Raw genomic sequence first — 15736 nt, forward strand, 5'->3', positions numbered from 1 at the left:
TATAGACGATTATCGGTTGGAGGATATGGCATTAGGGGGTGGACGATTAACATGGTTAAATAAATCGGCCACTAAAATGAGCCGGATAGATAGAGTTTTGGTTACCGCCGATGTGACCAATATCTTCCATGATCTTAAATTGATAGCTCTTTCTCGGGAGTGGCCGGATCATCTTCCTCTTTTACTGCATGTTAATAAAGATGATTATGGCTCGTTGCCTTTTAAGTTTTTTATCTAGTGGTTGAACATATTGGATTTCGACGAGGTATTTAGGAATGCCTGGTACGAAGGTGATGAACATTCTCTTCTTTCATTTCATGATCGGTGCAAATTTATGTAAGGAAAAATCAAAACATGGGTTAAGAATATAAGAGAGGTAGATTCTTCCTTTAAGAAGGAATATCAAGACCAACTAGACAGAATAAAGGCTGCCATAGATGCAGTTGCAACAAATGACTCGGACTCAGATACTCTCATTGATTTATATGGTAAGATCGAGCATATACAAAATATTGAAGATCAAGATGTTGTCCAAAAAGCTAGGGTGAAATGGGATATAGAGGGAGATGAAAATTCAAGAGTTTTTCATGGGTTAATCAATCATCGTCTTAATAATCAAATGATCAAAGGTATAACAATCAACGGTGATTGGATGACGGATCCATTAGTGGTCAAGGATGTGTTCTTGGAGTTTTTCAAAGCTAAATTTTCAAGAGGTACACATACTGTTGAAGCCCCTAATTTTCTTCATGTTAATCGGTTAGATATTCACGATGTAGATATGTTGGAAACTGTGGTGACGGAATAGGAGATTAGGGTTACGGTATGGGATTGTGGTAGTAATAAAGCTCCGGGTTCGGACGATTTTTCGTTTGTTTTTATTAAATCTTACTGGGAATTGTTGAAATTGTTTTGGTGCCGTCCATTATGCATGTGTTTCAGGTATTTCGAATGCCAAAAGGTGCATCATCAACGTTTGTTACGTTAATTCCTAAGATTTCTAATCCTACATGTTTTAAGGACTACCGCCCGATTTCACTCATCGGGATACAATACAAAATTATAATAAAGATTTTGGCTAACCGTCTCACGAAGGTAATTGGGAAAGTCATTTGTAATGTACAAACGACGTTTATAGCGGGTAGACAAATATTAGATGGTACGTTAAATCTTAACGAAACCATGGAGTGGTACAAAAAATGCAAGCGAAAATTGATGGTTCTAAAAGTCGACTTTGAGAAAGCGTATGATTCTGTAAGTTGAAACTTTCTTGATCACAACATGTCGCATACATTAGGGTTCTACATTCCTTGGCGCAGATGGGTGAAAATGTGTTTGGAATCGGCTCGTACTTCGATTCTTGTTAATGGTAGTCCTACTAGGGAGTTTGAGGTACAACGAGGACTTCGTCAAGGGGACCCTTTAAGTCAGTTTTATTTTCTTATAATAATTGAGGGTTTGCACTTGGAATTGGTAGATTGTGTGAACCGTAACATGGTTATGGGTGCTTCGGTTGGTTTTAACGCGGTCAATGTTTCACATCTTTTGTATGTCGATGATGTGATCGTTATTTCGAACTGGGACAAATGTAGCTTGGACAACATCATTCAAGTATTTCATAATTTTTATAGTTATTCAGGTTTGAAAATTAATGTTAATAAATCGAATCTTTACGGACTGGGTGTAAACGAAGTTGAGGTTGACGATTATGTACGGGACGTTGGTTGTGTTCGAGGCTCGTTTCCTTTCACTTATCCCGGTCTTCCAATGGGGGTTAGTATGAATCGAAAATCGAATTGGAAGATATTTATCGACAAATTTGCCAAGAGACTTTCGTTTTGGAAAGCTAGTCTTCTATCCTTCGGGGGACGCTTAACGCTGGTTAAATCGGTTCTAGGGAGTATAAGTATTTATTTCTTATCGTTGTTTAAGTGACCTGATGGTATCATTCACGAGCTAGAAAGGATGCGGTCGAATTTTTTTTAGGGTCATTCGGTTGATAATCACAAAATACATTGGATTAGTCGGGAACAAACACTTTCGTCTTTAGAAAAAGGGGGTTGAATATTAGAAGCTTATGGGTGTTCAATCATGCACTTATTTTCAAATGGGTGTGGCGTTCGAATTCGAATGCAAAATGGGTCGAGATCATTACTTCCATATATGGTGTAGGCGTTGGACTAGATGGCAGTAACACAAATGGTCCGGGCTTGTGGCATAACTTTGTACAATTATTTCGAAACTCGATTGCAAAGGGTCTGTTACCCCAAAACATCATTAGCAGGAAAATTGGTAAAGGAAGCAACACACATTTTTGGCTAGATAATTGGGTCGGTAACGTATGTATAAAAGAGAGATACAACAGACTGTATCATCTGGAAGTTCTGAGAGATTGCATGTTGTCAGATAGATATTGTGATGGGGCGTGGAAATGGGCATGGTCCAAACAAAATATTGGCTCCGGAAACATGTCTATGCTTGATAACATGATTACAGAAATTGGTCAAATTACACTCGGTCATGATACGGACTCGTGGTGTTAGAATGTTAACTTGGACGGCTCCATTTATGTTAACAGGACCCACAAATATAGACAATGTATTGTTACCTCAGGTCACTCAGCCTACCGTTTGGTGTAGATTGTTACCGCGAGAATTGAATGTTTTTGTTTGGAGATTGGCCTTAAATCAGTTACCTTCAAGAGTAAAATTGTCGAGCAGGGGTGGAGATTCAACACATTAGGATGCGCAATGTGCGACTCACAGGTGGAATCCATTGATCATTTAATGTTTGAGTGTCAAGTTGTGACGACGCTTTTGCGAAAGTTACGCATCTGGATAAGTATTAACATGCCGAGTTGTTCTTCATGGTATGAGTGGTTCACATGGCATTCTAGTTGGCAAGTTTCTAGAGAAACCAGGAATCGAATGTATGTTATTGTTTATACCATACTATGGTTCATTTGTAGAATGAGAAATAGAATTTATTTGGGGACACTCCTTTGAAGAAGAACTCGTTATTCGACAGCATCCGTTTTTCATCTTTTAACTAGTATTGTAATACAGGTAAACTTAATATTTGTTGGAACTCTTGACTTTTAAAGTCTTTGTAATTTTTGTGTGATTCCGTTGTACTCTGGTGTATGGCTTCTCTAGCTTCTTGCTAGGGAACTTTGATTAATAAAATCTATTTGTTGTTAAAAAAAAAGTATGTCTATTCATGTGTCCAATAAATATAATGGTGAAAGATATTAATAAGTCATCAACTTGAGCTTGTAAGGGACCACTACTTTTTTCTCCATTCATTGTGGACGAGTTATTACATACATACGTGCCTGAGTAGTCCCCCAAGGTTCTTGTGTTTCGAGAAGTCTTGGGTTCGAGCCTCTCTAGGGTGATTACCATGATCCCAAAGTATACATGTCGTATGGATTTATATCCGTGTGTGGATCATTGGGTACATTCTTGAAGCGTGTGTGTGGAATATGATTATGAATATGGTTAATTTTTCTCTGGATGATTCTGAACCGACTGTTTTAAAAAAATAACATACCGCTAATCTATAAGGTTATAAAATTAAGGAAGTTTTTGATTAGGCTCGGTCTAAAATCTACCAAATTTATAACTGTTATGCAATTCACACACATGAATAAATAGACCAAGACAGGAAATTTATATTTATTTATCTTTTTGAACGGCGATATTGACGTCGTGTAACACCCCGTCAAAAATCCCTTTAACGGAATGTTAACTCTGGTCCCAGTGCTTGGCTTGACTTCTATGTAACAGCAATATTCTACAGCGGAAGCAATTAATACCTGAGAATAAAACACGCAAAACGGATCAACAATAATGTTGAGTGAATCTACAGGTTTAAAGTAATGTAGCAGTATCTGAAAAACAGTTATCAGAAAAATAGTTTAGTTTCCTTGACCACGAGATTTTAACGTTTGCATAATCTGAGCACCTGAATACTAGCAATAACCCGAGTATAGAAGCCACTATACCCACCTTTACCTTCTAAAATGTTATACACTTGTTCGAGCATATCTAATGTTCAAAATAAATGCACCACAGTTTTTATAGCGGGTGAGGTTGTCAACCTAACGGATCCGTCCATCTAAATCGTGCTTACACCGATGGTATTAAAAGTATTCAAGTTAGAGGCTTTGTGAACAAACTCAGTACACATATATAGTATTCGTGTCAATACAAAAGAATTTGATAAAGTAAGTATAACATCGTGTATTCTCATCCCTGAAATATGTAAAAAGCGGGACTGTAGACTCACCTTTGAATAAGCTTGGATGACAGACAAAAACTTGTACAGTTTACAGCTGAATAATGCAACCTAAGTATACGTATTTAGGTTGGTCAATATATGTATCTTAAATAAGGGTGGTTTCATAGTATAAGTTGTCTTATTGCTCGACTCGACGCGTTTCAAAGTAAAAGTCAACTATATCATGCAAGTCAAACAAAGTCAACCGAAGTCAAACCAAAAGTCAAACTTGGTCAAAGTAGTCAACTAAAGTCAACATAAGTAGGTTCATGTAAAATGTTGGTCAACATGTCAAACCTAAGTCAAACAATACGTTTCAGGTCATGAATAATCATTTTCACAATTTCAGTTTATCGTTGTGCACAAAGTTCATGAACACGTAGCATACTTAGCACATTACCTCATAGTACAAAATTCACATAAACATGGAAACATACAGATCATAAATATAATTAAAATAGATTCCAAAAAGTCTGGCCAGGGACTCATACGATAATTAAAAGTCAGGAATCAGAAGGGGTACATTTGGGGTTTGCCCAGTCAGTTTCTGACCGCGCACTGATTTCGTTTTGGCTATAACCGGAGTTAGGGACATGAAATTGATACAAGACCAGTGGCCATAGTTCAAGGACAAGTCAAAGTAACACATATCAAAAATCTAGCAACTTTTATCTAGCCAATTTGTACAGCTTATTCATGCAAGTTGAATGTTCAGTTTTTCAGCTCAAATCAGAATCCACATAAAGTACGTCTCTATTGTGCCCAATGCATAAGTTTTCAGAGATTAAAATAAACTAACAAAAAGTCACATATCATGTTAAAATTCATATTCCAGAAGCTTACATGCTCAATCAATAAACACAATTCACAGAGTATAAAACAGAGAGCAATTTACAGATTCGATTCTAGATTAGTTAGTCACATTCGCACGCGATTATTCGAAGATCTAGATACAATTAGCCTATGATATCTACATGAAAGATGAAGTAATTTTTGTTTATATTTCAAATATGTAAATATTTAATCACAGAAGTTATCACATTTTATCATACAAGGTTATTTTCATGCAAGTGCTGTATAAAACTACTTTTACACTAATTCAAGCATATCTCGGGTTATACATAAGCAAATGACATGATATCCTAGTCTAAATTAAGTTTTTTTAAATTAAAGTTTTCCAATGGTATAAGTCTCACATGCCAATTCGTTGTCTATCAATTCCAGATTTCTGATCAATCACGAAAACACAACGTTAATTTCAATTAAGCATAACTTGATCATCCGGAAACGAAATCAAGATAATGCAAAGCCTAAACTCAATAGTTTTTCACTAGGAATCTGAATATAATATAATAATTAACATTTGAAAAACTTAATTTTTCTGATCATGCAAAAACAAATTCGTTTTTAAACCCTAGCGCATCAAACAATCAGTATAACGATTACAATTAACACGTACGCGTATAGACTTGAGCAATTGACAAAATAACTATGAAACTCTAATAAAAATCAGATTGTTAGGATTAGGGTTTGGCTAAATATACCTTAGATCAATAAATCGTTTATACCAACGCGTAGAGGGGATCGAGAATTGCAACGTTCGTGTTGAAGGTTTAATCTAAAAATCAATTTTTGATGATGATGTGTGTGGGTGTGTGTGTCGACGTGAAAGGGAGCCAGGGAGGGATCGACTGCCTTTTTCTGTGTGAGGGTTTCCCTAATTTTTGTTAATACTTCTATTTACACTAACCCTAGTTCTCCTAAATTGCACATAAGTCCCTCAAGTAGTAAAAAATTAAACATAAAAGGGTTGGGGAGGGGGTTTCGGTCGAATGGGCCCCATGGGGTACTCCCGGGCTCGTGTTGTCCAATTCCTTGTACTCGTGGTCCGTTTCAAGTGTCGGTTAGTCGTACCGAAGGCCCGGAACGCTAAACCGATCGTTAAAACGCAACCAAACGTTAATTTATTAAAAACTCAATAAATTAATTATTTTTAAAAAGTTAATAATTAGTAAAATTAATTATTAAAATAAACCCGAGCGTTTCGTTGCTCAAAAAGCTGTTATCAAAATCGTATCGTTTTAATCGTTTTTCATCATTCGAAATATTTATTTGAATTAACATCAACCCATATTAATTATTATAACCCTCCAAAGATCAAGTACGCATTTATTACACGTAAACGCACAAAAGTTAAATAATCGCCGTTAAATAAACTAACGGAAGGTTAACGGAAGTAACGGAAAAAGCAGGGTTGTTACATTACCCACCTGTTATTAAAAATTTCGTCCCGAAATTTTAGTGATCGTCATCTGATGAAGTTTCTTCGGGAAACAGTTGCGGGTATTTCAGTCTCATTTGGTCTTCACGCTCCTACGTGAACTCTGGTCCTCTTCTCGCGTTCTACCGAACTTTAACGATAGGAATTCTGCTTTGTTTCAATTGTTTGACCTCACGACCCAAAATTTTGACAGGTTCCTCAATGAAATAAAGTTTGTCATCGATACGTAGTTCCTCTAAAGGAATAATCAAATTCTCCTCTGCTAGGCACTTCTTTAGATTGGATACATGAAAAACGTCGTGTATACCGCTGAGAGCTTATGGCAGTTCCAATCTGTAAGCTACCGGTCCAATTCTTTCAGTTATCTCAAACGGTCCAACATATCTAGGACTCAGTTTACCACGTTTCCTAAATCGTACAACACCCTTCCAAGGTGATACTTTAAGCATAACTTTTGACGACTTCGATCCGTTCTTAATCATTCCTGAATCTGTAGAACTTTCTCAGTTGTCTCCTGAATAATCTCAGGGCCTGTCAACTGACTATCTTCTAACTCGCTCCAACAAACGGGAGATCTACACTTCCTTTCGTACAATGCCTCGAAAGGTGCAGCCTTAATGCTTGCATGGTAGCTGTTATTGTATGAGAACTCAGCTAGTAGTAAATACTTATCCCATCCGTTACCGAAATCAATGACACATGCTCTCAACATGTCCTCAAAAGTCTGAATAGTTCGCTCGCTCTGGCCATCTGTCTGGGGGTGATATGATGTACTCATAACTAAACGAGTCCCCATTGCTTTCTGTAATGACTGCCAAAATCTGGAAGTGCATCTGTTGTCGTTATCGGATATAATGGATATAGGCACTCCATGCCTAGAGACGACTTCCTTAATGTAGATCTGAGCCAACTTCTCCATTTTATCGGTTTCTCTTATCGGTAGAAAGTGTGCAGACTTAGTGAGACGATCCACGATAACCCAAATAGTATCGTGACCTCCCGCCGTTCTCGGCAGTTTCGTGATGAAGTCCATGGTAATACCTTCTCACTTCCACTGGGGAATCTCTGGTTGAGTTAATAATCCTGATGGCTTCTGATGCTCAACCTTGACTTTAGCGCAAGTCAAGCACTTACCGACATAGGTAGCAATATCAGCTTTCAAATTTGGCCACCAATAAAATGCTTTCAAATCCTGGTACATTTTGTCTGATCTCGGATGAATTGAGTACTTTGACTTGTGTGCTTCCTCTAACACTAGTTCTCTCAATCCACCAAATTTTGGTACCCAGATTTGATTAGCAAATTTCCGTGTTCCATCCTCCTTGATGTCAAATTTCTTATCCATTCCTCTGAGAAATTCAACATCGACATTTTCTTGTTTCACTGCTTCTTGTTGTGCTTCGCGGATTTATGATGCGAGATTCATACGGACAACTACGTTAAGAGCTTTAACCCTAAGAGGTCTCTCTCGCTCTTTTCTGCTTAAAGCATCCGCCACAACATTCGCCTTGCCCGGATGGTATTGAAGTTCGCAGTTATAATCATTAAGTAGTTCCATCCAACGTCGTTGTCGCATGTTGAGTTGTTTCGATTGAATATGTGCTGTAAACTCTTATGGTCAGTGAAGATAGTAAATTTAGTTCCATACAGGTAGTGCCTCCACATTTTAAGTGCAAAGATAACAGCTCCTAGTTCAAGGTCGTGCGTGGTGTAGTTCTGCTCGTGAATCTTTAACTGTCGCGATCCATAAGCAATAACTTTATTTCATTGCATAAGCACGCAACCCATTCCTTGACGTGAGGCATCACAATAAATGACAAAATCTTCACTTCCATTGGGTAGAGACAATACTGGTGCAGTTGTTAACTTCTCTTTCAATAACTGAAATGCGGACTTTTGCGGTTCTGACCACTCATACTTCTTGCCCTTATGAGTCAACGTGGTCAATGGTCGGGCTTGGCCACAGAGAATCCTTCAATGAATCTCCGGTAGTAACCAGCAAGACCCAAAAATTGCCGGACCTGAGTTGGCGTCTTTGGAGTTTCCCAATTCTTAACTGACTCAATCTTTGCTGGATCGACTTGTATTCCATTGGCCCCTACAACATGGCCAAGAAATTGTACTTCTGGTAACCAAAAGTCACACTTAGAGAAATTTGCATACAACCGCTCATCTCTAAGCATAGTCAAAATCGAACGTAGATGCTGTTCGTGCTCTTCTTTGTTCTTGGAGTACACCAATATGTCATCAATAAATATAATGACGAATTTATCTAGGTATGGCTTACACACACGGTTCATGAGATCCATGAACACTGCTGGTGCATTCGTCAAACCAAACGACATCACTGTAAACTCATAATGCCCATAACGTGTTCTAAACACTGTCTTCGGAACATCAGCTCCTTTAACTCTCAATTGGTGATACCCGGATCTCAAATCAATCTTTGAATAACAACTAGATCCTTGTAGCTGATCAAATAATTCATCAATCCTCGGTAGCGGATACCGATTCTTGATTGTTAACTTCTTCAATTCTCTGTAATCGATACACAACCTCATCGACCCATCTTTCTTCTTAACAAACAAGACTGGAGCTCCAGCTCGGAAATTTCATGGCTATGTGACCCACGTTCTAGAATCTGTCACAAATTAGGGCATTACAACCCCGATGTTCTTCACCATGGGGAGCTCTTGTAGTTCTGAGGGTGCAAGTTCGTATATTGTACGCGTAACTTGTGCAGCTGCTGGTACCAAATCAATCCGAAATTCGACTTCATGGTGGGGTGGACGTGTAACCTCGAGACAATCTCTAATAGTCGGGACATATTCGGGTCTCTTAAATGTCGATTCATCTTTACTCACATGTGTCAGAATTGTGAGACATTCTCATCTCATGTACTTCTGGACCTTCGAGTAATTAGTGTGACATGATGGTGTACTGCTCTCCTCTCCACACACCATTATCATCGGTGAAATGAATTCAATCAGCCTTCTGTTCGTTGCTGCCTCGGTTGTATCATCAGATAACCAGCTTGTTTCAACCACGAGGTTAAAACTTCCCAGTTTAATAGTTCTATAGAGTACAAGTTGTCTAAGGAAGTTACAAGATTTTAAACGTTGCGACTAAATTCTCTAGCGTTAAAGCTTTGTCCGGCACGGGTGTTGACAGTATATAAAGACATTATGATTGATGAGTGAGAACAATTTCGTGACGATCTTCATGGAAAACGAAAATGAACAAGGTATAATGGCAACTCAAACAAAATATGATATTTAATCAAAAAGGGTTGGTACAAACTTCCAAACGTATGTGTCTTACGGAAGACAGATGAAGTGTGGTTCACGTCGATGTGTTCAAAGCCGGTCGGTAATGTTTTTAGGTATAAGGAAAATGATTGCTGCTTAAGGAAAGTACGTTATGACAGAATGAGAAGGGATGTGGTAACAAGTAGTATTAATAGTAGCAATGAGTGGTGGCGTTAGCGATAAGTAGCGATGGGTTGTGATAAGCAGTGATGTTAGTAGTGACGTATAAATTGTTAGATACCATGCTCGCCTCATCAGTATATACACATGTATACTGATGCACCCAATAAGGCTTAATAGTTATCAGTCGGCAGGCTCGTGTTGGGAAACAAAATCATAAACGGCGGGTGGCTGAATGATAGGTAAGTTGGAAATTGAGTAGGCAATATCTACTACGTATTGTGCAGGCTGTTATCAAGAATTCCTCCTCTAACGACGTATCAGAATGAGTTGTGATACACAGTAGCGAGTAGTAAAGCGTGGATGTGTTAGTAGTGACGAGTAGTACTTAGTAGTGGTAAGTAGTAATGATTAGTATTGAGTAGTAGCAAGTAGCAAGGGGTAGCAGTAAGTAGTATTTACTAATGTCAAGTAGTGAGAAGTAGTGATCAGTCGAGACTAGCAGTGTGAGTCAGCATTAAGTAGTAGTTAGCAGTGATAAACAGTACTGAGTAGTGGTATGAGATGATGAGTGTGTTCAAGTAGTGTATTTGTAGTGACAAGTAGTGATCGGTGGAAACGGACAGTGTCGAGCAGTGACAAGTTGTGTCATGATTATAAGTTACTTATAAGTTATAATAACAATTAATTTGCACAGTGTAAGTTTCTACTCACATTAGAGGTTATACGGTTTGTGTTCTAAACGTTGTTTATCCAGGTACCCTACTTGACTCGCCCCCAACTCCTTATTTTGCGATGTCGGAACTTCTATGTGAGTTACCGTAATGTAATCCCGGTCATTACATTACGCTATTTCACATTTCCATTCAACATCTTTCCATAAGTTCAAGATGACGTAGTCAACATAATTCATTTAAACCTCGCGTCGCGTGTACGTATGCAATTCGTGATACAGTATTTAGTCTAAGTTTGTATCGTATTGGTATAAGGTGTATATGTTTGTTGAAATTTCCCGTTCATATTGATTATAAACGTTCCATATTAATTGATTTCGTTGCGAGGTTTTGACCTCTATATGAGACGTTTTTCAAAGACTGCATTCATTTTTAAAACAACCATAACCTTTATTTTATCAATAAAGGTTTTAAAAACATTACGTAGATTAGCAAATAATGATAATCTAAAATATATTGTTTACACACGACCATTACATAATGGTTTACATCGACATATGTTTCTTGAATGCAGTTTTTACACAATATCATACAAACATGGACTCCAAATCTTGTCCTTATTTTAGTATGCAACAGCGGAAGCTCTTAGTATTCACCTGAGAATAAACATGCTTTAAACGTCAACAAAAATGTTGGTGAGTTATAGGTTTAACCTATATATATCAAATCGTAATAATAGACCACAAGATTTCATATTTCAATACACATCCCATACATAGAGATAAAAATCATTCATATGGTAAACACCTGGTAACCGACATTAACAAGATGCATATATAAGAATATCCCCATCATTCCGGGACACCCTTCGGATATGATATAAATTTCGAAGTACTAAAGCATCCTATACTTTGGATGGGGTTTGTTAGGCCCAATAGATCTATCTTTAGGATTCGCGTCAATTAGGGTATCTGCTCCCTAATTCTTAGATTACCAGACTTAATAAAAAGGGGCATATTCGATTTCGATAATTCGAACATAGAATGTAGTTTCACATACTCGTGTCTATTTTGTAAATCATTTATAAAACCTGCATGTATTCTCATCCCAAAAATATTAGATTTTAAAAGTGGGACTATAACTCACTTTCACAGATATTTCCTTCCTCGAAAATAAGACTTGGCCACAGATCCATTACAACCATTTTTATTATGTTTTAAAGATTTGAGTGTATTAAGTCAGCTGTCCTCGTTAGTAACCTACAACTAGTTGTCCACAGTTAGATGTACAGAAATAAATGGATATATATTATCTTGAATCAATCCACGACCCAATGTATACACGTCTCAGGCTAAATCACAACTCAAAGTATATATATTTTTGGAATCAACCTCAACCCTGTATAGCTAACTCCAACATTACTGCATATAGAGTGTCTATGGTTGTTCCAAATAATATATATACATGGGTCGATATGATATGTCAAAACATTGCATACGTGTCTATGGTATCCTAAGATTACATAATATATTAGAATACATGTATAATACAATATAAGTTAGCTAGGATATGATTTGTATAGATTTGTTAAACATTTCCAGTAGCTAAAAAGATAAAAAATATCCAATCTTGTTTTACCCATAACTTCTTCATTTTAAATCCGTTTTAAGTGAATCAAATTGCTATGGTTTTATATTGAACTCTAATTTAAGAATCCAAACAGAAAAAATATAGATTTATAGTCGGAAATTTAAGTTACATGTCAATTACTAAAGAGGTAGTCATTTTCGTCGAAAGAACGACATCTTGATGACCATTTTGAAAAACATACTTTCACTTTGAGTTTAACCAAGATTTTTGGATATAGTTTCATGTTAATCATTTTACCAGAAGAACAACTTTTAAATCAAAGTTTATCATAGTTTTTAATTATCCAAACCAAAACAGCCCCCGGTTTCACTACGACGGCGTATATCCGATTTTATAGTGTTCATCGTGTTTCCAGGTTTTAAATCATTAAGTTAGCATATCATATAGATATAGAACATGTATTTAGTTGATTTTAAAAGTCAAGTTAGAAAGATTAACTTTTGTTTGCGAACAAGTTTAGAATTAACTAAACTATGTTCTAGTGATTACAAGTTTAAACCTTCGAATAAGATAGCTTTATATGTATGAATCAAATGATGTTATGAACATCATTACTACCTCAAGTTTTCTGGATAAAACTACTGGAAATGATAAAAATGGATCTAGCTTCAAAGGATCCTTGGATGACTTGAAAGTTCTTGAAGCAGAATCATGACACGAAAACAGTTCAAGTAAGATTTTCACTCGAAATAAGATTGTTATAGTTGTAGAAATTGAATCAAAGTTTGAATATGAATATTACCTTGAATTAGAAAGATAACCTACTGTAAATAACAAAAGTTCCTTGATCTTAGATGATTACTTGGAATGGATTAGAAGGCTTGGAAGTAGACTTGCAAACTTGAAAGTATTCTTAATTTTTATGAAACTATACTTATGGAATTTATGAAGAACACTTAGAACTTGAAGATGGAACTTGAGAGAGATCAACTAGATGAAGAAAATTGAAGAATGAAAGTGTTTGTAGGTATTTTTGGTCGTTGGTATATGGATTAGATATAAAGGATATGTAATTTTGTTTTCATGTAAATAAGTCATGAATGATTACTAATATTTTTGTAATATTATGAGATATTTCATGCTAGTTGCAAAATGATGGTTCCCACATGTGTTATGTGACTCACATGGGCTGCTAAGAGCTGATCATTAGAGTGTATATACCAATAGTACATACATCTAAAAACCGTGTATTGTACGAGTACGAATACGGGTGCATACGAGTAGAATTGTTGAAGAAACTGAACGAGGATGTAATTGTAAGCATTTTTGTTAAGTAGAAGTACTTTGATATGTGTCTTGAAGTCTTTCAAAAGTGCAAGAATACATATCAAAACACAACATGTATATACATTCTAATGGAGTCGTTAAGTCTTCGTTAGTCGTTACATGTAAGTGTTGTTTTGAAACCTTTAAGTTAACGATCTCAATTAATGTTGTTAACCCAATGTTTATTATATCAAATGAGATGTTAAATTATTATATTATCATGATATTATGATGTATGAATATCTCTAAATATGATATATACATTAAAATATCGTTACAACGATAATCGTTACATATAAGTCTCGTTTCGTAATTCTTGAGTTAGTAGTCTTGTTTTTACATATGTAGTTCATTGTTAACACACTTAATGATATATTTAAATATCATTTTATCATGTTAAATATAGTGTATCAATATCTTAATATGATACATATATATTTAGTAGACGTTATCATAACGATAATCGTTATATATATCATTTCGAGTTTCTTAACTTACTAATCTCATTTCTTATGTATATCATGTAAAGACCCGTCCTAATACATAAGAACGAATACAATAACATCTGATTACATCGCGAGGTATTTGACCTCTATATGATCCATTTACAAACATTGCATTCGTTTTAAAAGACAAACTTTCATTACATGGAAAGTTGACAGGCATGCATACCATTTTATAACATCTATCTATAAATGATCTAATCTGTCATTTACTTAATCATAATCTTTACTGAACTCAACGACTTGAATGCAACGTCTTTTGAAATATGCCATGAATGATTGCAAGTAATATCTTTAAAATGAGCTAATGCACAGCGGAAGATTTCTTTGATACCTGAGAATAAACATGCTTTAAAGTGTCAACCAAAATGTTGGTGAGTTCATTAGTTTATCATAATCATTTATTTTCATCATTTTAATAGACCACAAGAATTTCATATTTTCACTTCTCATAAACATACGTCCCATGCATAGAGACAAAAATCATTAATATGGATTGAACACCTGGTAACCGACCTTAACAATATGCATATAGAATATCCCCTATCATTCCGGGATCCTCCTTCGGACATGATATAAATTTTGAAGTACTAAAGCATCCTGTACTTTGGATGGGGCTTGTTGGGCCCGATAGATCTATCTTTAGGATTCGCGTCAATTAGGGTGTCTGTTCCCTAATTCTCAGATTACCAGACTTAATAAAAAGGGACATATTCGATTTCGATAATTCAACAATATAATGTAGTTTCGATTACTTGTGTCTATTTCGTAAAATATTTATAAAAACTGCGCATGTATTCTCAGCCCAAAAATATAAAGGGTAAAAAGGGAAAATGAAACTCACCATACTGTATTTCGTAGTAAAAATACATATAACGTCATTGAACAAGTGCAAGGTTGGCCTCGGATTCACGAACCTAAATTAATTATATATATATATATATATATATATATATATATATATATATATATATATATATATATATATATATATATATATATATATGTGTGTGTGTGTGTGTGTGTGTGTGTGTGTTGGTCAATATTTGTCTAACAAATTAGGTCAAGTCATAGTGTACCACAATCCTAATGCTCGAGACTAACTCAACAGTATAGTAACATGTTATATTACTCATGCTCAATTAAGATTCTAGTAAGAGGTGACGTGTGAAACAACGTAACGCAAATGGTCTCATAATCATAAAATAGTATTTTAGTTTTTAGAGAAAGTCACACAAAAAGTTAACTGAAAAGTTAACGGGAAAAGTCAAAGTTAAAAGTCAAAAGTCAAAGGTTAAAGTCAAACGTCAAAGGTCAAAGTAAAAATGAGGTTGCATGCAAATATACAATAACTTATACAAAAATGATTTTCGGTCAAACATGACTAAACGGGCCACTTCAGCGATTTTTAGAAAAATTATCGGAGCTCCGATTGATAAACGGCCAAAGATAAAAGTTACACATTACCAAAAAGATTAAGCATAAATGTTACAGAAGTAATCCAAATCTAGACAACTCGTAGTTGCCAACGCGGTTTCGGCGTTTTAAAGTTAATTTTTCAGCTTTAATAAATTTACAAAAGTGACCGAGTAGCCTACTTTGGAGATTTTTATAAAATTTCTCGAAACTCGGATTGACAAACGGTCAAAGCCT

The 15736-nt window shown here is 35.8% G+C and overlaps 1 protein-coding gene across 1 annotated transcript; it reads left to right on the top strand.

Annotated features, from left to right (window-relative positions):
- The first annotated feature begins 275 nt into the window (after positions 1–275).
- On the top strand, positions 276–1263 carry LOC139875240 (uncharacterized). Its single transcript, XM_071862581.1, has 3 exons — positions 276–282; positions 342–796; positions 943–1263. Exons 1-3 carry the CDS (start codon positions 276–278, stop codon positions 1261–1263), a joined length of 783 nt encoding a protein of 260 aa, XP_071718682.1.
- Positions 1264–15736: the final 14473 nt, after the last annotated feature.

The sequence above is a fragment of the Rutidosis leptorrhynchoides genome, chromosome 11 (genome assembly GCF_046630445.1).
Source record: "Rutidosis leptorrhynchoides isolate AG116_Rl617_1_P2 chromosome 11, CSIRO_AGI_Rlap_v1, whole genome shotgun sequence".
In the NCBI taxonomy this organism is placed as follows: Eukaryota; Viridiplantae; Streptophyta; class Magnoliopsida; order Asterales; family Asteraceae; genus Rutidosis; species Rutidosis leptorrhynchoides.